Genomic DNA, 22,378 nt, shown 5'->3' with positions numbered 1-22,378 from the left:
CATTTAATGCCTCTCCAGCGCAGTCACATTTTCTAGTTTATATTGATTTTTTTTTTTTTTTATTTAAGAAATCAGGTGTTGTTACATTCATTGCTGCATTAGTTAGGTTGCTTTTACTTTGAAGGCGGTCAAAGGCGTTGAACGGTACTACCAACGCCGGGGCAGAGAACTGCATTGTATATTCTGCACTGTAAATTCTGCACTGTAAATTCTGTACTGTATATTCTGCCTTTTTTTCGTTGCAGCCCCCCCCCCCCCCCCCCCCCACACACACACACACACACACACACACACACACACACACACACACACACACACACACACGTCACGCGACTTTTCTTACTTAGAATTTAGGAAGTTGTAGTTTCTGTCACCAGAACATTGCTGAAATTGGCATTGTCTACGCGACTGGCGGTAACTTCAACTCCCACAATTCATTACGGAGCACCATGGGTTTTTCTTCGTCATCTGTCGCATGCCAGAAATATTTGTTCCGGATTCCGTTGTAATTTTCTGAGAGGTAACGTTTTTCCGAGCGAAAGATGCAGTCCAGAATCAAGTAAGAAATATTTGTAATCCAATCTTAACTTATGTTTAATGTATTTTTTTTCACAGTGAGTAATTACTCAAATTACGTACAGTTCACAGGCCTAGGCTGAAACACTTGTGCATTACAGAAATGAATTAAAACAAAAACGACAATAACCACAACATTGCCATTATTGTCAGTATACTTTGGTAGGGTTTTGTTCATCGACTTCAGCCCGGTTTATTTGGGGGAGCAAACAGATACCATGCGCTGTCAATGACGTCCGCAGTAGCATGAGTGGGCAAGATAACGCTGAACAGTAGAAATTTAGCGATACAGTGTTTTGAATGTATCCTTAGTAATACATTTTTACGTGTATAGAAATCGAGAAATTCCAAATTTCATTAGTAGGAATGCCAGTGAGGTTTTGCTTTGGGATACTTTTGTATGAACTGCTAATGGACTTTTATTAGTGTCCGAAATTATCACGCTGCAATTTAGTGAAAATGGAAATGTGGTGTCACTTATTAATTTTCATTTGTTTTGAGTGAAAGTCTGGTGTATGTGATATTGATCGGCCATTGTTTCGAAGCATTTGAAACGAATCAGTCTGGTGAGTCAACTAACTGTTTTCTGAAACACTAAATCAGTTTGAAGCAGTTATTGTTGTTGTAATGGCACAGTGGTTTTTAAAGTGGGATCTGCGGACCCCCAGGGGGTCCATTAAAAAAAAAAAAAAAATATATATATATATATATATATATATATATATATATATATATATATATATATATATATATATATATATATATATATATATATATATATATAGTGTATGTATATATATATATATATACACTATATATATATATATATATATATATATATATATATATATATATATATATATAGTGTATGTATATATATATATATATACACTATATAGTATATATATATATATATATATATATATATATATATATATATATATATATATATATAGTGTATATATAGTGTATATATATATATATATATATAGTGTATATATAGTGTATATATATATATATATATATATATATATATATATATATACTATATAGTGTATATATATATATATACTATATATATATATATATATATATATGTATATATATACTATATATATATATATATATATATATATATATATATATATATATATATATATTGTATATATTGTATATATATTGTATATATATATATATATACAACAAAGCTAATGCGGCATTTTATTTTATCATGCTGTTTTTGACTAAACATTTGGCGGCAGCCTGTTTGGGGGAAATCGACCCGGTTAAAAAAGGTGAAAAGGTAAAAAGGTGTGCAGTTTGCATTTATTATTTTCTAAACTTCCGTATAGCTGAAAAGTAATACATGGACATTTTGCACTAAGTACATAAATTCAAGGGTTTCTTGCAGAAATTTAGCCTGAAGCATTTTCATAGGCTGACATTTTTTTTCCTAGGGAAAGCCCCGAATCTGCTTTTGAGGTATATATGGAAGTTGTTCTTCTGGACACAAAAACCACAGGTAAGTTTAAGTCTTTTTATTAACTGGAAGAGCAACCTTTTTTGAGTTACAATTTACCATGATACACCAAACAATCAAAATGACCCCGCTCCAGGAACACCACCAACATGACAACAACAATAATTTAGGTCAGAGACAGTCTATTTCGTCTTCTTTTTCAAGGTTTAGATGGGTCATTCCATGTCAGATCACACACCCTCTCAATAGAGAATTTGAATTTGGCTGATTTTCATTTTGTTAGTGCCTTATGAAGTGAAAGAATACAATATTTCCCTTCTAATTTTGACTTTTCGAGTTGCAGGTCACAAAATTTAAGTCCACACCCTCTTGAAATCAAGGAATTGCACACTTAAGTTTCGGACTTTCATTTTAAGACAGACACAGACCTGTAAATTGCTATATCTATGTATTCTAACCCCATCTTATCAGAATCTGCACTCAAAACTATCTTAGGTATGTGTCAGAATAATTGTAATAATTGTGATTATACATAAAATAAATATTACTCACTGCAATGAAGAAAAGCTTTGCTATATAATAAATATAACTCCCTGCAATGAAGGAAAGCTTTGCTATTTAGTAAATATAACTGCTTAAATGAAGAAATGCTTTGCTATAAATTAAAAATAACTGCTTGAGAATAGATGGACTGCTTGAAATGAAACCGTGTGCTATGAGACAGTTGCTCTGAGAAGGTTGCTGTCTCGAGCTTCGCCGTGGGAAGGACGACCAGCCTGATCAAGCTTGGCTACACAGTCAATGTCACTTCGCTTCTTATCTAAAAAAATTTCTTGCCACACCATCATATCATACACACACATAGAAAGACACGTGTACAGGGTTCCAGCCATGTTAATTTTAGGGTGGGAAACTTTATGTAAATTAGGAGTCCCTAAAATCAAATAAAAAGAGATAGTTCGGAGGAGCTGCTTAAGAGCTCAGTAGCATTGACCCTGTACAGTCCTTCTCTGTTCTCCTCATGCATGATAAAGAAAAAATGCCTTCTCTCCTTCTTTGTGTATAATGTCCAACAGATGAAGCTGATAGTGTGCTACTGTACATTGAAATTAACTTTTAAAAGTGCGTTCAGGCCATGAATTCAAAGGTTGCTTGAATTGCTAAAGTGCATTTTCGAAAATGCAATTTCCTACAAGACGTGTGTACTTCTGCAAGACACGTGACTGGCTCGGGCGCGACAATGGACCGATAAGGGCAGGAGTTGTAAGCCACTCCCACTCAGAAGTTGAAATCCATTCCTCAATCTTGTTAAGAGGGCTCCTTGAGCTGTTTGAAAGATTGCCTGGCCAGTCATGTTGAGAACAGTAATATTTTTTTTCCCTCTATTGCGGAGAAAGCCCTCTAAGTCAATCACACGCGAGTGGCTGAAAGAGACTGGCAAGGAGAGAAGAAGGCTTTGGGATCCTCCAATTCTGTAAGGAGTTGGAATTTCAAGTGCAAACTCTGCTTGTTATTATGTTTGTTCAGCGACTTGCTTTATGAGTTAGATGTCAGAGCACCTACTCGTGAGAGAAGAATACAATCCTAAACAAATCTTGTTTTGAAGAAATCCTCCGAGTATATTATCTGTGAAGCTTGAATAAATCAGGAAAAAAGCAATTTGTAGTTTACTCATACATTTATTGAGCTTATTGCTTTTTGACCTGCCCCTTGTATTTTTATTTTTTGTGTACTGTAGTGTAATTCTGCAATCTTAATTCTCTTTTTCTAATAGAGCCTAAAATCCAAAGGAGATTCCCACAAGATTTCCAAGATGAGGTCTGTTTTCAAATTTACATTTCCTTTGTATTATGTCTGTTTTATAGTTACTGATCATACCTGCTTTTATCAGTGTTGCATTAACCAGTGGCGGTTGCTGGTCATTCCAGGAGGGGAAGCATTTTTTTCCTGACCTGCATTATACATGTTAATTTGTATTTACAGTTTTCATATGTCAATGTATTTTTAATAGAACGTTAACATGAAACAGAAAATCTATCAAAAGAGTCAATCACAGCTAGGATGTACAGAAAAAGAGTTACGAAGAGTTACGAATTTTTGAATTTGCAATTTTGCCCCATTCATGGCCATTTGGTAGTGTTCAACTGCTGCCGCTTTCTCTTAAACAGTTGACCCAATCAACTTGCACTTTGACATGGACCATTATCAGACTTAGCGGCACAACTGTTCCAAAAATTGTCAGGACCCGTTGAAATATATGATGGTTGGACTTCAAAATATGAAATCAATATTTAATTCGCCCACAGTGACAAAAACCTTTTTAACTCAGCTGAACAGGCTTTAAAATATCTGAAACTTTACAGTATCATTAAGACTCATGGTCTTAATACTTCTACATGATAAATTCCCAAATTACTAATTGTGGCAGACAAAAAAAAGTTAATTTTTACACTTTCATGTACTGTGCTATGCCTGTTTCAGTAAATTAACTGAAAATTAGTCAGGTGAACATTGAGATTACATTGAGATTGGGAACATTAAGGATCTCAAGTTTTATGACTTCGATTATGGGCGTGGCCTTTACGCCGCCTCAAAATCCAATGTTTGGCCAGAATGGTAAAATTTAATGTAATTGGACCAAGATCATCTTCTCTAAATTTCATACATGTGATGGGAGTCCAATGCTCAACACACTTTTTTTCGTTGTAGTGCGGGCGCCACCTGATGGCAGCCAAAAAAATACTTTTTTATTTTTATGTGCCTTGTTGAGCCTGTCGAAGTAATGTCACAGAATTTTTTTTCTGACAGGCATTCAGACACACCTAATTTCCTTATTATGATTATGACGTTATGATGTTATTATGATGTTTTAATAATGGCCATGGCCTATTGATTGACGATTTATCACAACAGTAAATGCTGCTGTAATTTTACTCAGATGATCTCATCTTGTCACAACTTCACACGTTGAATGAAAACCCATTCCTACAGACATCAACAAACATGCATTCTATAGTGCATCTATAGTGCTAGAATCATCTTGTGGCAGTAAATACTATTACTAATACCATTTTTGAGATTCTAGTTACTTAGTTGAGCCTGTTACAAATACTTAGGAAAATTTGACCTTTTCTAAAACATTTGGTTCTAATGTTCACCTAGATATGAACAAACATGTTTATATCCAAACGTGTTCATACCTGACCTGTTCATATTTTTAATTTGTTTTCCTTTTGTCATTGTTAAAAAGGATACAGTTTTATGTATACTGATACAGTTTTTATAGATCATAATCTTATTTATATTTGGCATGGCAATTGATTGACATGATGAAAGTGACTACCAGCCATGCTAATTATTTTTATGTTTTCCACAGGAAACTATAAGGACCGTGCCAAAGTTCTGCTTTCCGTTCAGCTTTGATAGGTACAGAGATCATTTTCTGTTTATGCTTCTTTGTCTGTCCATCTGCCCATCTAATCTATCATTTACAGACACCTTGAGTAGAGTAGGTGCATTGAGGTCAATTAAAGAGAGAGATTTTTGGTGAGCAAAAATATTATACCTGTCACGCTGGGGCATGCCGGTTTGAGGAGGTGCGGGATGCGGGAAAGGCGGAACCAATAAGATGCAGGGCATTTAAAACACAGAGAACCTATAACTTAAACCACACAACCCAAAACCCACAACAAAACACAGACAGATCATGACATAGCCCCTCCCTCAAGGGGCGGATCCCAGACGACCCTAAACCAAAACAACCCAAAAACAAAAAACCCAAGCAGGGCGGGCGGAAGGGGGCCCGGAGGAGGGACCAAACAAAAACATGAAACTAACTGAAACTGTCCAAAAAAAAACCAGAGGTGCAAACAGAGCGCAAAGTTCTGCGGCCCGGGCACCAGACCTGGCGAGCCCGGCTTGGAGGGTCCGGAGGACGTGCGGACCACCGGAATTGGCTGGCCCGTCGGTGAGAGTCCAGGCGTCCGGGACGCCAGACGAGCCGGGCCCGGCGGCGAGAGTCCGGAGGGCGTCCGGGACGCCAGACGAGGCAGGCCCGGCGGCAAGAGTCCGGAGGGCGTCCGGGAGAGGAGGACCCGGGCAGCGTCAGCTGGGCGCCGACGGGTGGAGACCCGGGAGGCGTCGGCTGGGGGAGAGGCAACCTTCGAAGGCCGACTGGCCGCTGTGGTGCAGGCAGAAGAGGCTGCGGCTGAGGCGGGATATGCGGCGTTGGGGACTCCTGACCAGAGGCCTTAGTGAAGGTAAGGGACTGACCTGAACGGAGGGAGGTTGCTGATGGGAGCTGGGCAGCGGTGTTGTGGCTGGCAGTCGTGGCTCGGCCTGTGGCTCGGAGGGCATCTGCAGTGGCTCGGCTTGTGGCTCGGAGGGCATCTCCAGCGGCTCGGCCTGCGGCTTGGGAGAGGATGGTCGCAGCGGTCTGACGTGAGACTCAGGAGAAGGTGACTGCGGCAGCTCAACGTGGGACTTGGGAGACAATAGCAGTGAGGAAATTATGAGTCCAGAGAAGAGTGGCAGCAGAAGGGCTAGAGACTCAGAAGGCTCACGCAGACAAGGGAACTCTGAGGGCCTGCGCGGACCGGGGAACTCTGAAGGATCGCGCGGACTTGGGAACTCGGAGGGCTCGAGCAGCCTGGGGAACTCGGAGGGCTCGCGCAGCCTGGGGAACTCGGAGGGCTCGTGCAACCTGGAGAACTCGGAGGATGCCGACTGCGGCGTGAAATGAGGCCGAGTTGTGAGGAGGGCTAATAGGCAGTGGGAGGTGCTCAGGCGGAAACGAGGGCGGTGAGTAATTGTCAGTGTCGGAATAGTCAGAATCGGGAAAGACGTGGGGTGAAAAAATAATGGGGTAAGGGAGTTCGGACGTGCCGGTGTAGGGCGCGGAGGAGAGACGTGAGGAGGACGTGTAAGGGGTGATGTTGGAGGAGCGTTCGGAGGAAGAGTACAACGGGGAACACGAAAAAGAGCTTATGCGGGGAGCACATGATTGGCTGGCAGGCTGAGTGCATTCGCGCGTGGCACGACGGCGGCATCTTGTTCACCGCCGTGGGTTTCCTGCTGGTTCCGGGTTTGGTCGGGTCATTCTGTCACGCTGGGGCATGCCGGTTTGAGGAGGTGCGGGATGCGGTAAAGGCGGAACCAATAAAATGCAAGGCAGACTAGGGTAGGCTTAAGTGGGGGTGATTTAATGACAAAAAAAGGCCTGGTTGAAAGAAACGAAAAATACAAAGTACAAACAAAAACGCTAAACTGAAACTGACTGGGGGCAACAAGGAGCGGGAGGCAGCACGGTAAGGACAGGTACAAAGGAGCGTGAGACAAGACAGCGGGGGAATGATGTACAATGACCCGACAAGGGGCGAGGCAAAACACTGGGGCTTAAATACTATCAGAACTAATGAAGACGCAAGACACCTGGGAACAACAAGGGGCGGGGAAACTGACTGGAGGACACACACGGGCAACAGGTGAGGTTAATTACAGTGATGACACGCGGGGGAAAACACAGAGAACCTATAACTTAAACTACACAACCCAAAACCCACAACAAAACACAGACAGATCATGACAATACCTGATTATTCTTAAATCGGCATGTGGCGATAATAGATTCCGATGGTTAGTGCATGTGACCAAAAACATTGCATTATCACAGCGCAAATATATTCCGTCAGGAAGTGTAACCTCAGATTCAGGATCAGTTCTACACTTTCGGCAGGATCCACGAGGCTGCATTGGAGTTTGTTCAATCAGTCCACTTGTGTTTTCTTGACTTGGAAAAGGCGTTCACCTGTGTCCTTCGGTGACTCCTGTGGGGTGTGTTTCGGGAATAAGGGGCACCGAACCTCCCTGATACGGGCTCTTCATTCCCTGTACCATCAATGTCAGAGATTGATCTGCAATGCTGGCAGTAGTCGAATTCCTTTCAAGTGAGGGTTGAATTGGTTGGGTTGGACGTGGCTGCCTTTTGTCTCAGATTTTGTTATATCTATATATATATAGATATATATATTATATATTATATATACTTTATATATATATATATATACTATACTATATACTATATATATACAATATATATATACTATATATATTGTTATTATCTTCATGGACAGAATTCCTAGGTGCAGCCGAAGCGTTGAGGGGTTCTGGTTTGGGGCTCTCAGCATTGCATCGCTGCTATCTGTGGATGATGTGGTGCTGTTGGCTTTTTCAGGCTGTGATCTTCAACTCTCATTGTAGTGATTCACAGGGGAGTGTGAAGCAGCTGGGATGGGATGAAGATCAGCACCTCCAAATTTGACTTATGGTCCTCAAACAAAAAAGTGTGGAATACCCTCTCTGGGTTGTGAATGAGGTCCTGCCCCAAATGGAGGAGTTCAAGTATCTTGGGTTCTTGTTCACGAGTGAGGTAGGATGCAACGGAAGATCGGCAGGTGGATTGGTGCAGCGTTTGCAGTGACGGGTACTCTGTACTGGTCTGTTGTGGTGACAAATAATGGCCCTCCTATGTGCAGTGGAACCTGGAGATCGGGACTATGCTAGCCCGCAAATAGCAAAAGTCACTGTATAACTGACACCCATTGAAATACATTGGTCGCGAAGAAAAATAAAACACTGATAAGACTCAGTACATGTTTTCCTGGAAAAATAGGTTGCTCCCCAAGGTTTAAAATTTTATCACACTCAAATGCCGTAGATCCATATACTGTAAATCCATCCATTTTCTAGATTTCTTATGAGGTTCACTAATATGGGCAGCTGGAGTCAAGCCCAAGTGACAGGCCAGATGAACTTTACCTTGGACTGGTGCTACCAGTCAGTCAGGCGACATTCACACACAGTCATCCCCCACTGAGTGGGGACTTGTCCCTGCACTGGAAAAAATGTTTTCAATGATAATGACAGGTTTTCAATCATGAAAACCTGAATACTTGCAGGTTTCATTTTTTTTTTCGTCATCTCAAATATTTTTTTCCTCAGCAGCGTCACGGACAACCAGATGGACCAGAATTTCACATTTGTGCTGACTGACATCAACAGTAAACACAGATTTGGATTTTGTCGTCTCTCCTCAAGCTTACACACCTGCTATTGTATACTTAGGTGAGGGATGGGTTTCCTTTTTTTTGTTTAGTTTCAACAGTAGAATTAACAATACAAGTGCATTATTTTTGAATTTCTAATTAGAGTGAAATCAAAAGTAGAGTTGCTTACATTGAGCTGTGAAATTTCTAATTAAATGTTTATTTGTATTCTCCAGCTACCTACCCTGGTTTGATGTGTATTATAAACTGCTAAATATCATCGCAGATTACACAGTAAATGGCCAGGTAAGGAAAATGCAAGTATAGCAATTTTTCATGTAGCTCACATTTTCTTTTCAAACCAACGTAATTTACCTAAAGGTGAATGATATTCATGCATCTTGATGTTTACCGATGTCAGACCGCCAAGATGAGTTTAAAAAGTAAAGACGTTAACCCCAGTCCCCTTCCACTTGCCAATTTTGCGTATTGTGATGAATCATCATGAAGTCACATGAACTTCAATTAACACTTCCTGTGGTACCTACGAGATAAATTCTACATATTCCAGCTGTCAGGACAGCTTTATTGTGACGAGCGGTCATAACAACAGTGACTGTAACACTGTGTGTGCCATATTTCTTCGTCAAAGTGATGACAACTGTTTTTTGTTTCAGAATTTTTTTCCAAAAATAATAAAAATCTATCACAGCAATGGATCAATGTTTAACCCGTGATATGAAAAGAGTGTTGGCTAGGGTTTAGGAGCACCACTTTTAAACTAGAAAATGTGCAATTCCTGAAGAAATTGCGTGTGAAGGCGAAAACGCTGAAGGGAGAGGTGTTGAATGGTGGAATGAGGTGGAATGGCTTGAATCTGTGAAGTATTCTGAAAATTACAAAGTTGGAATGATTTGAAGAGGCTATATAATGTAAAAAATACAAGGAAAAAACTGAAAAAAGTGGAATTGTGGGAACATTTTGAAATGTGGAAAGAGGAAAATGGATACACCCATGGAATGGCGGGAATCGATTAAAGTTGGAATGCGTAAATCGGATGAGTAATGGCGAAGAAGGAAGGTTACAAAGTTTTGGTGAGAACAGTGGGAATTAATCAGGAATTATGGGTAATATACAATATTTGATATTTTATTTTATAAATATTTTAATAATTACTGGAATGTGTGAATATTAGCAATGATGAGCTTCAAATGTGAAATGTTAAATATGCAATTGGAAGTGAATTATGAATTATTATCGGTGAAACATGAAATTATGAAAATGACGTATATGTGAAATGGAGAAGCTTCAAATGTGAAATGTTAAATATGCAATTGGAAGTGAATTATGAATTATTATCGGTGAAACATGAAATTATGAAAATATATTAATATTCATGTATTATTATATATACATACATATATATATATATATATATATATATATATATATATATATATATATATATACATATATATATATATATATATATATATATATATATATATATATATATATATATACAGTCAGCCCCCGGCTTACGAGCACCCTGATTTGCGAACAATTCGCCTTACGAGCGTGGATCAGGGAGAATTTTGTCCTCCGCTTACGAGCAAACCTCTCGTCTTACGAGCATTCCGACAAACCAGTCATTGAGTATGTAGAAATGTTCTCGCCTAACTGCGTCAACACATTCAGCAGTTGCGTTATCTACACTCATTAACAGATACTTATGGCGGTAACGTGAACGCTATTGGTCTTACAACCTCACACTGACTGTCTCACTCACGGTGTCTAAATATATTACCATTTAAGTGTAGTGTTTGTACAGCTAAAGGGAAAAACAGCTGACATGAAATTAAATGTGCCGATTGCAAGACAAAGAATTGTCATTGGTTTAAATGTGTGTTTTTTTTTAATTAATTGTCAATACATTCCAACCATTTAAAAAAAAAGTGCGAATAATTATCAGTCAGTCAAGGAGACGCCAATATGCTATTGGTCGATTAAGGTCACCCGGTCTCACTCACGGAGATGCTATTGGCCGGCGTCACACGTCAATCACAGAAATGCCGATATGCTATTGGCCGAACGCCTTTATCTAGCTTGATGGGACAGGATGGAAGGAAGTAGACAAAATGAGTGAAAAACGGAATGTTTTGAAGACTTTGCAAACTTTATCTGTTAGACATAGCTTCTAAAATTACTAGCAGCGGTAAAGGAAGAAATAAGAGGATGATGTTTTAGTATCTCCGTGATTTGCACCATGACTGAAAGAGTTACTGTAACACTGTAAGACCAATAGCCTATGTGCGTTGCCGTATTAACTCAAGAGGTTAATCTCTGCACCCTTATACGGGTGGTATCACAGTGCCATATAATGGTTGCTTGACAAAACTGCATGTCATGTTAGTTGGCGACCTCCCGACATGCTTTGGGACAGCGCCATTCTTGCAATTCTGTGAGTTGTAACCAACGGTGAATTGACGCTCAAACAAGCTTTAAGTGTGGTGCCTAGTAAATACAACACACTCATCCTCCCCTCCGCCTCCACCCAGCTCAATTCACGTCGGGAAAAACAGCTGACATGAATTTAAGTGTGCCGATTGCAGGACAAAAAAATCGTCACAGGTTTAAATGTGTTTTAATCAATAAGATGTCAATACATTCCAACCGTTTAAAAAAAAAGTGCGAATAATTATCAGTCAGTCAAGGAGACGCCAATATGCTATTGGTCGATTAAGGTCACCCGGTCTCACTCACGGAGATGCTATTGGCCGGCGTCACACGTCAATCACAGAAGTGCCGATATGCTATTGGCCGAACGCCTTTATCTAGCTTGATGGCACAGCTGGTTGGGATGGAAGGAAGTAGAGAAAACCCTGACTGAAAAAGTTACTTTGACACTGTAAGACCAATAGCATTTCTGATTTACCGTATTGACTTCGAGCATTCATCTCTGCTCATCTCTGCTTATCTCAGCACAAGTCACGTCTTTCCAAAGGTAAAAGTCATTATTCCTTTATATTTATTATTTAATGCAACTGTACAGTAGATTATGTCACTTAATATTAATATATGTATACAGCGTGACGATTTTACCTAAGGCTTCTGCGCGCGTTACACGCATTCACGAATTAACATGGGTTTGGATTGCCCGCTATACGAGCAATTCGAGATACGAGCGTAGCCGCTGAACGGATTAAGTTCGTAACCCGGGGGCCCACTATATATATATATATATATATATATACATATATATATATATATATATATATATATATATACATATACATATATATACATATATATATATATATACATATATATATATATATACATATATATATATATATATATATATATATATACATATATATATATATATATATATATATATATATATATATATATATATATATATATATACATATATATATATGTGTGTAATGTAATGTGTATAATGTGTATGTATATATATATGTATATATGTATATATATATATGTATATATGTATATATGTATATATATATATATATATATATATATATATATATATATATATATATATATATATGTATATATACGTATATATATATATATATATATATATGTGTGTATATATATATATGTGTATATATATATATATGTATATATGTATGTATATATATATATATATATATATATATAAATATGTATATATATATATGTATATATATATATGTATATATATATGTATATATATATGTATATATATATATATATGTATATATATATATATATATATATATATATATATATATATATGTATATATATATATATATATATATATATATATATATATATATATATGAATCGCTTTGTAACTAGCGTGCTGTCGGGTCTGATGTTAACGTCATTTGCCCGTCGTTAGCATAATCTACAGGAAGTACTTTGCATGATCTTTAACCAAACATAGGTAAACTTACATGCTCTAAATGATCTCCAAATAAATATCATTGCCCCCATGGACTTGTAAATGATGCCTAGATAACTGGAAATGAAACATAAAAACATAAAAATAAAAAGTTAATACTGAGAATTTAATGGGTCTTTAGCTTTTTTTTTTTTTTAAGGCATGGATAAGATTAGGCTATTTAGATGTAAAAAAAAAAAAGCCTCTACTTACAAAATATTCACGTTACTAAATGACTTCTGGAATAAATTCTTTTTGTAAGTAGCGGTACCACTGTATTTGTAATATTGTGCACAGTATTTGTTAAGATTACAAAATGTCAAATATGTATTGTAGGATATGTATCATCATGTTCATAATCTTTGATCTTTTGAATGCTTTAGGAAATGAATTTCCTAGATCTCCTGGTGTCCTTACATAGCCTTTCTATTCCTGAGCCTGGTGTTCCTGTTCATCTTTCAGTGGTGAGTCACGATTCACTGCATCATCGCATCATTTCATTTTATCGTAATTTTCCATTAAGTTAAAATTAGACACTAAAAAGCAAATACAGTGGACCCACGATTTACGACGTCCCTGCCTTGCGTTTTTTTCACCTTACAACGTGGACCGTGATGTTTTTTTTGTTCCCTCTTTACGCCATTTCTTTCGGTGTGTGTGACCGCCATGTTAGATGTGTCCACGCTCATACTGTACGTCTATACACGTGTCACTGCTTATGTCAATACAATACTGGTCTGCTATTAGTCGGCGTCGCGGTCAAAATGGCCACACGTTTAAGACATGATCTTGTCTTGAGTGCTTAAAATAACTTATTTATTGTGCATTTTACTGCTTAATTCAAACTTGAATGGGTTAGCCATGAGTTCCAAGATTGCTTATGATGTTAAAGAAAGAAGTAAGAAGATGATTTTTGCGGAAACGAACGTGGAGATAATCAAGAACTACAAAGAAGGTTAAACTAGCCTTGGCTAGGCTGCCCTCATTAGGGTATATGGCCATAACAAGCTCGTCACTCACTCAAAGGTAAAAAATCTTTTCTATATTTTTTAATTATGATGTTATTCAATTGTATACATGTATATTATATACTGTATATATAGCACTTACTATACTATTTTGATACCAAATTTTAATATGTATATTAAATTTTGATGTTTTGACCTGGGGTTTTCCACGCATTAGCTATTTAACATCGATTTGGGTTGCTCGCCATACGGCGTGTTTGCGTTACGATCCCAACCGCTTAACGGCTTAATCTTGTAAACCGCTGGCCCACTGTTTGTAAAGCTGTATTTATTTTGCGAAGGAGGTACACATTTTCCCCTCAAAGATCACTGGTATGAGTTGTCACCCATAAGTGTAAAGAAATGGCTGTGAGGCTAGACATTTTGCACATTTCGTTTGGACAATTTTTAATGTGTTTCTGGTGTACAGTTTTCATCTGATAATTTTTAGCTAGATTCAGCTCTAGAAAAATGGATAAACATAATTTAAAACAAGAATGTAGTATGTGCTGTCATCAAAAGCTACAGTATTTCCATTTGATCCCTTTCTGCACCAGTCGGTCGTTTCAGCACAGTAAGGCTGAGGATTTGGGGGGGGGGATTGAGATTTTTGACGGCTTGACTATTTTTCCAAATTAAGCTTTGGCATAGTATTACAATGTACATTAAGTTTAAAAAAAAAAAAGACAAATCATCAAAATATAAGTACAGTGGACCCCGTGTTATACCGTCCATTGCTTACATTTTTTTTTTTTTCATGTTGCGATGTGAAATAGTTTTTTTGTCCCCTCTATGCTATTTTCCTGGTTTTGCGACAGAAACAACTGTCATGACCCTAGGGGCTTGACTGTATTTTTGTTGTGTTTTCTCAATCTGCATGCGTTTTTAGGTAATTCGCCTTATTTTCTGATGCCGTCAATGCTTCCATGTCACTACAATGCTGGTCTGCTATTAATCGTTGTCTCCTCACGGAAATGCTAGTCTGCTATTGGTCGGCCTCACTCGTTTCAAAATGGCGGAACGGTAAAGCTTTGTTCTATCGTGAGTGGTTACAAAACCGTATTTATAGTGCATTGAGTGCCATGGGTCCCAATATTGTTAGTGATGTTAAAGAGAGCCAAGCCTAGGCTACCCTTACTAGGGAATATGGTCATACCTAGCGCCACTCAAAGGAAAATAAATCCTTTCTAAATTTTTTATTAATGATGTTTTCTGATTGTATACATGTATATTATATATATGTAGCACTTATTATACTATTTTGGTACCAAATTTTAATATGTTTTTTCAATTTGGATGTTTTTACCTGGGGTTCTAAAACGCATTAACCATTTAACATAGGTTTGGATTGCCCGCCATACGGTGAATTCGCCTTACGAGCCAACCGCGGAACGGATTAATCTCGTTTTTACCTGGGGTTCTAAAACGCATTACCCATTTAACATAGGTTTGGATTGCCCGCCATACGGTGAATTCGCCTTACGAGCCCAACCGCGGAACGGATTAATCTAGGAACACGGGGGGCCAATGTAATTACTCATAATGACACAGGAGGCACAGTCACTTTAGGTTAAAGGCTTTTTAAATGTTTCAAGTAAGGCAGTGCTTCTCTTTTTTATTTTGCCAAGCCCCCAAAAGGAGAAAACACCCCCCCACACACACCCCAACCCACATGTTGACTATCTATAAAGAATTGTAGACGTATCCCAAACCTGTATTCTTTGTAACATTAACAAAAGAAAAAAGCAATATAAATCAACTTTGAACAACATTTTTTTCTTATTTTTACTTAAGACATCTGTTTCAAACAGAGACAGAAGGCTTGTTGATATGGCAAGAATTTCATGTCATGCTATTACATTTTGGTCTTAACAGCAAAGGTGAGTGTAAAACTCATGATAGTATTTTTGATTGGGATACAAACGTGAAAATGTAAATATTTCCATTTTTTTGTGGGGGATACAAACATGAAAATTTAAATATTTCCTGTTTTTTTTTTTAATGTCAGAATGGATAATATGCATTCTTGACTCATTTTTTCATTCAACATTTTTATTTTCATGTACATATGTCATTTTTTTGCAATGAAATCTAATAACCTTGAGACTTATTATTGTATAGATCTCAAAAATCAGGACTCAGTGGTGCACATAACATAGCAGATGTTATGTTTGTGCAATTTACATTTATCCTTGAGCTCTTGATTATTGCTGACCTCAGCTGTTAGCTAAATTGCTAATGTAGCTTTCATCATTTTTTTATACCTAGTCACGATATGTGGAAAGCCAGTATATTGTGGCCTGTTGTCTCATAAAAGTTGTTACCAATGATGAATTGTGTTAGAATGGCCACTAAAGGTACCATACTTCCTCAAATATAGGTTTATGCAGAGAGCATCATGCAGTGATTTGGTTTTAGTCGTAACACAAAAGTTGTAATACCAACAACATATTTTTTATTGACACTCCATTGTGCTCTTTACAGGTATAATGGGAAATTGGGACGATGATATTGTTGTACTATGGCGTTACCGTAAATTCTCAAAGTGATCACTTGGTTTTCTCTTCATTGCAGCATTTTTACTTCACTGTACCTGACTTAAAAGAGCTCCCCAGAATTCCAGAAAATGTGAGTGTTTTCTCTCTTTCCTTTTGAGTTGTTTGAAGTGTTTACCCAAGCCAATACCATAACTTTTTTTAGTGATTTTTTTTAATGCCTTTTTTATTCAGGCACACTATTTTTCTTCTAACCAGTAGCGTTAACTTCCAGGTTGCCCATAAAGATGACTTTTATTTTAAAATTTCGCATTAACTATAACTTGTGCAATTGTAATTTGTAATTTTTAGAACCGTAAGTTCTAAAATTGCATGTTTATTGCTTTTGTTTTTTTTTTTATACTTTGTTTTGATTGGGTTACCAAGGCAAACTTTAGCCATACACATTCTTGGCAAAGCATTCTTATACTGCACTAAGTACTGAAAGCTGATAATGTGCATTGTTTAAAAAAAAAAAAAAAGAAAGAAAAAGAAAAAACAGGAAATGCACAATTGAGTCTTTGGTTCTTCCAGCAAGCTAGTAAAGCCAGAGCTAACATCCATAACGTCTATAAACCTGTACTTGAAGCTTGTGACCTTACAGTATTTCCATTTTTCACATTACACAAGTGTGTTGTCAACTTGTATGTTGTTGACATACAAAAATCTGAACAATAGTGGCAACAAGTTTATCGGTTGACAAGCTAGTGCCCTAAATGATGATAGACAATTGGTTGTCAAGCACCTGTCATTTGCATGATGTAATCACAGATCAATTTAACCGTAGGATCATCTCTGGTGAAATCTGTGCACTTTTGTAATGGCGAGGCAATGAGAATAAGTGTGGCTGACTTTTAGGTTGTTTTTTTTTAACTGTGCAGTGCGGCGTCTTCATAGTCGTTCAGAACGTGGTTGTGGAAATCGCAATGTTTTAAGCAGCTTTTAAGATTTGTGTTGGTCCCCTACCCCCCAACCCCCCAATCAAATGTTTACAGAGCTTTTGTGCAAGTAGCACACACAATGTCTTCCTCTAAAACAGCGGAGTACCACATGATCATCGATACCATGTTCGTTCAAAATGAGCACAATACACATTTATTCCAGATGTTCAGTACACCACCTGACGTTCTAGCCTGCCTGCACACGCTTCTTCACCTCTTTTCCACACACTCCATTTCACTGTACTGTTGACACTAAATGCTTAAAATCCTTCACCTTCTTTTTCTCTTCTCCCTGTTTCTTCACTCTACCACTGGGTCTCTCTCATTCACACTCGCATACTCAGTCTTGCTGCGGTTAACCTTCATTCCTCTCTTTTCTAGGGTCAACCTCCACTGCTCTAGCTTCTCTTCCACATGTTGCCTACTCTCACTACAGATCACAATATCGTCTGCAAACGTCATAGTCCATGGAAATTCCTGTCTAACCTCGTCTACTAGTCTGTCCATCACCATAGCGAACAAGAAATGGCTCAGAGCTGATCCTTGATGCAGTCCCACCTTCACCTTGAACTCTTCTCTCACACTTACAACATCTCACCAGTGGCTTGCATGCCCTGTACTGTTCTAAGACACTCCAGACTTCTTCATACAATAACACGGTTCACTGCATTGGCACACTCATAAGCTTTCTACAGATCTATGAAGACACAATGGAGCCCCTTCTGACCTTCCCTGCACTTTTCTATGAACATACTCAAAGCAAATACTGCATCGTTAGAACTCTTTTTTTTTTTTTTTTTGGCATGAAACCATACTGCTGCTCACAAATGCTGACTCCTTAGTTCTCTCTCATTTTCCTCATTCATCAACTCTTCAAAGTACTGTGTCCATCTTCCCCCGAGCATGTTTCTGTCTCAACTCTTGATCATCCTGACCGCCTGCATGTCCCTCCCATCTCTCTCTGCTTTGCCGACCTGTGTAGCTCAGTATCTCCCTTCTTGGTGTCCAACCTAGCATGTTAGTCATCGTAAGCTCTTTCCTTGGCCTTTGCCACATCTACTCTCGCCTTATGTTGCTTCTCTTATGTTCGTTATTTCCTCTTGTCAACTCTCTTTCGGTCGTCTTGGTGTCCCACTTCTTAGTTAACCTCTTTTTCTGTATACACCCCTGCACTTCCTCATTCCACCACCATGTCTCTTTAATTATTTTCCTTCCAGATGACACATACTTTCCTACCTTGTCTCTTTGATCACATTAGTGGTAGTTTTTCAGTCACTTGGAAGCATCTCTAGGGTATCCAGAGCCAGTCCCAAACCTTTCCTAAAGGTCATACAATACTTGACCTTTTTTAGTTTCCACCATTTTGTCCTCTTCTCAGGCTTTGCCTTCTTCATCTTCATCACCATCAGAGTGAGCTTAAACACCACCATCCAATGGTGTGTAGCTGCACTATGACCTACCACTATTTTTCAGTGAGTTCCTTAAGAATGCAACTTCTACACAAGATGTACTCTGAGCTCCACTTTTATTGGTCACCCGATGCTCATGCCTCATCTGGAAGAAAGTATTCACTACAGCCATTTTCACCAATTCAAGTCAACCACCATCTGACCTTCGACATTCCTCTACTCTCTTTATCACCTCAGTTTTTGCGCCAACATGTCCATTGCAGTCCACACCAATAAGAGCTCTCTCATTTCTAGGGATCACTTCATCAAGGTCCAACCAGTCAAATGGAATACATTTCAGTGTTTTCTAACTGGAGCACTCAGCTGCATACCTTGCCACCCTTAATTGAATCAGTTCAAGACATCATAACTTTTACAAGATCATCTCATTCTAATTAATATTTCCATGTAAACAAGGATGGACAAGGAGAGGTGGTACAGTCTGCTTGCTTCTTTTATTGAAAATAATACCGTAACAACCTCCGCTAACACGAGCTGCCGTTAGCTGCAACAGGCACTGGCTAATGCAACTGTTACTGGCTGCTAACAAAAAAACGACATTCTCCCTTTAGCTTGTCCTATTACAGTAATTATTGTAAGTAAAAGAACGGCGGAAATAAAAGTGCACATATCCGTGTCAAAACTTTGCTTATGTGCCTAACAGATCAATGTTCCTCGAATAGTGGAAAAAAAAATAGAATCTTTAAGTTACTGTTGATAGGACACACATGTTCCTTTGGCCTTAATTTTTTGGTGGAAAAAGTGTGTCTTATATTTGGTAAATATGGTATTTTCTTCAGTTAATCAATAGTAATCAGTGTTTCAGTTGCATTTTTGACTGCCCAGTTGTTGACTTTCACTTGCCTGGTAATTTTATTTTAACTAATGTGTGTTCTGCAATAATGTAAAAATTGAAAAATATATTTCATAATGTTTTTTTGGCTCTCACAGAGGAACCTTACAGAGTACTTTGTAGCAGTGGATATCAACAACATTCTTCAACTCTACGCTAGTATGCTTTATGAACGTCGGATCCTCATTTGCTGTAGCACGCTAAGCACTGTAAGTAAAATTTCCGTCTTTATAACGTGTTCTGTTTTTTCCAAAGTTCTGTCAGTTATTGGATTGTTTATTTTTTTTGCTTGTAGTTTAGTGTTTGATAAACGAATCTTCAATTACGGAACCACCAAACCATAAGGAGAGTAATGATTTGACTTGATGACATGTTAATCTTCATCGTTACAGTAACATGTTTAAGTGCCTTTACCATCAGTATTCAAGAGTTTTTATGTCATATGCATAGTAACACTACACAATGAAGTTCTTATTCTGTTCATTTCCCTGAGCAGACTTACATTCCACACAAAAGAGCAAATAATCAAGTAGTCTACTTTATCATGATATTTTAAAGTTTCCACAGTAAAGTATATGCTAATAATTATATTTCGTGATTTAAATACTCATCAAATATGAGGTTTTATGGGACCTACATTTCTAAGTAGGAAGTGAAACATCTCGTGAGGAACATGAGGAAACCAGGCACAGTTCATCATCAGACCAATTCCATTCTTACCGTGAAGCATGGTCGTGACAACATCATACTATCGGGATTTATTTCAGCCGCATTACCTGGCAGACTAATCAGGATAGAAGGAAAAATGAATGTACCAATATACAGAGATATCCTGGATGCAAACCTACTCCATTTTGCTCTTGACCTCAGAAAGGGGTGAAGGCTCATTTTTCAGCGGATATCAAAGGATTGGCCTCAGAACCACTCTGTGAATGTTCTGGAGTGGTCCACCCAGGTCCCAGAATTTAATTTGGTTGAATATCTCAGCTGTGCACAGACGTCTGCCATCCAACCTGTTGGAGCTTGACTGGCGATGGGGGAGATTTAGCACCAAAGGAGGTGGATGGAGAGGGAATTCTGGGTTTCCCTGCTCAAGCTATTGCCCCCGTGACCCGATCCCAGATAAAGCGGCATAAAATGGAGGATGGCTGGATGGAAGGGGCAGATTAGTATGTGAGGGATCCCTTCAGAATCCTGATGGCCTGTGGGTAGAAGCTGTTGGCCAGGCTCGTCGTCCTGGCCTTTAGGCTCCTGTAATGTCTGCCTGATGGCTGCAGTTCAAACAGATTGTGTTGTGGGTGAGTATTGTCCCTGATGAGGTTGTGTGTCCTCCGCAGAACTCTGATATGGTAAATGTTCTCCATTGAGAGGAAGGCTGCTCCAGAGATGCACTGTAGGGTCTTGATCACATGCTGGAGAGCCTTTCTGTCTTGTCCTGTACATTTGCCATACCAGACTGTGATGGAGATGTTGAGGACTCTTTGGATTGTATATCTAGAGAAGTTGATGAGAATCTTTGCTGGCATGCCAAATTTCTTCACTCTCCACAAAAAGTGCAGTCTCTGTTGGGACTTTTTGATGATCTGTCAGATGTTGAGGGACCAGGTGAGATCCTTGTTGATGTAGTTGCTGAGTAATTTGAAGGTTTTTACCCTCCCCACCTCTGTCCCGTTGATGAATAGTGGTGGCTTGTGTGGTTCCATCTGCCGGCTTGAGTTGATGACCAGCTCTTTAGTCTTTTCTGCATTGAGGTGGAGATTGTTGCGGCGACGCAATGGTCTCCCTCCCTCCTTCCTGTATCCTGTCTCTAATCCACCAGTTATCAGCCCAATTACTATAGTATTATCCACGTACTTAATTATGCCAGTGTCGTTCTGGGAGGCGACACAGTCATAAGTGGAGAGTGTGGAGAGCAAAGGGCTCACCACACAGCCCTAGGTTGTTCCTGTTTTATACTTCTGATGCTGGATCTGCGGTTGTGGACTTTTGACTGAATGGGTCTGCAACTGGGTGCTGAACCTTCTCACAGGCAGAGGCTGGTTGCCAGACCAAGTTGTGAGGAATTTAGCTGTCAGTTTGTGAGGGATGACTGTGTTGAATGCTGAGCTGTAATAGATGAAGAGTATTCTTACATATGTTGCCTTGCTGTCTAAGTGCGTGAGGGCTGTGGGGATGGCGGTGTTGACTACATCATTGGTGGACTGGTTCTGACTATATACAATATAAACTATTGAGGGTTCATAGTGTCTGGAATGGTCTTTGTGGGTCATGACAATCCTCTCAAAGCACTTCTTCGTGATTGGAGTATGCGCTATGGGGTGGACTTGAAGCAGGTAGGGACAGAGCCTTGTGCAAGGGACAAGTTGAAGATGTCTGCAAACACATCAGCTAGCTCTGATGAGCAAACCCTGAGTGCCAGCCGGGGATCTTATCTGGAATGGCTGCTTTCCATTGGGTTTGTTCTGCTCAGAACTTTGTGCACATTGGCTGATGTCACCATGTGAGGTGGGTCCTGTGCACACCTATGCCCAGCAACCTTT

General features: G+C 38.7%; 1 protein-coding gene across 3 annotated transcripts in view; it reads left to right on the top strand.

Annotated features, from left to right (window-relative positions):
- The first annotated feature begins 393 nt into the window (after positions 1–393).
- Positions 394–22,378, top strand: part of dennd1a (DENN/MADD domain containing 1A) — a 57,218-nt gene continuing 35,233 nt past the window's right edge. Inside the window, exons 1-9 of one of the 3 annotated variants that reach the window (XM_088434868.1) lie at positions 394–559; positions 2,034–2,098; positions 3,831–3,874; positions 5,433–5,482; positions 9,059–9,178; positions 9,336–9,405; positions 13,439–13,519; positions 16,637–16,690; positions 19,937–20,047. In XM_088434868.1, the coding sequence (XP_088290994.1) occupies positions 543–559; positions 2,034–2,098; positions 3,831–3,874; positions 5,433–5,482; positions 9,059–9,178; positions 9,336–9,405; positions 13,439–13,519; positions 16,637–16,690; positions 19,937–20,047 (612 nt within the window). In that variant the 5' untranslated portion in view covers positions 394–542. Of the gene's footprint in view, positions 560–2,033; positions 2,099–3,830; positions 3,875–5,432; positions 5,483–9,055; positions 9,179–9,335; positions 9,406–13,438; positions 13,520–16,636; positions 16,691–19,936; positions 20,048–22,378 lie in introns of all 3 variants that reach the window. The other 2 variants (XM_088434867.1, XM_088434869.1) reach the window with 2 other exon arrangements.

This window comes from Hippichthys cyanospilos, chromosome 15, assembly GCF_059441005.1.
Source record: "Hippichthys cyanospilos isolate Australia breed blue-spotted pipefish chromosome 15, RoL_Hcya_1.0, whole genome shotgun sequence".
NCBI lineage: Eukaryota > Metazoa > Chordata > Actinopteri > Syngnathiformes > Syngnathidae > Hippichthys > Hippichthys cyanospilos.
This window is presented reverse-complemented; position numbering and strand designations above follow the sequence as displayed.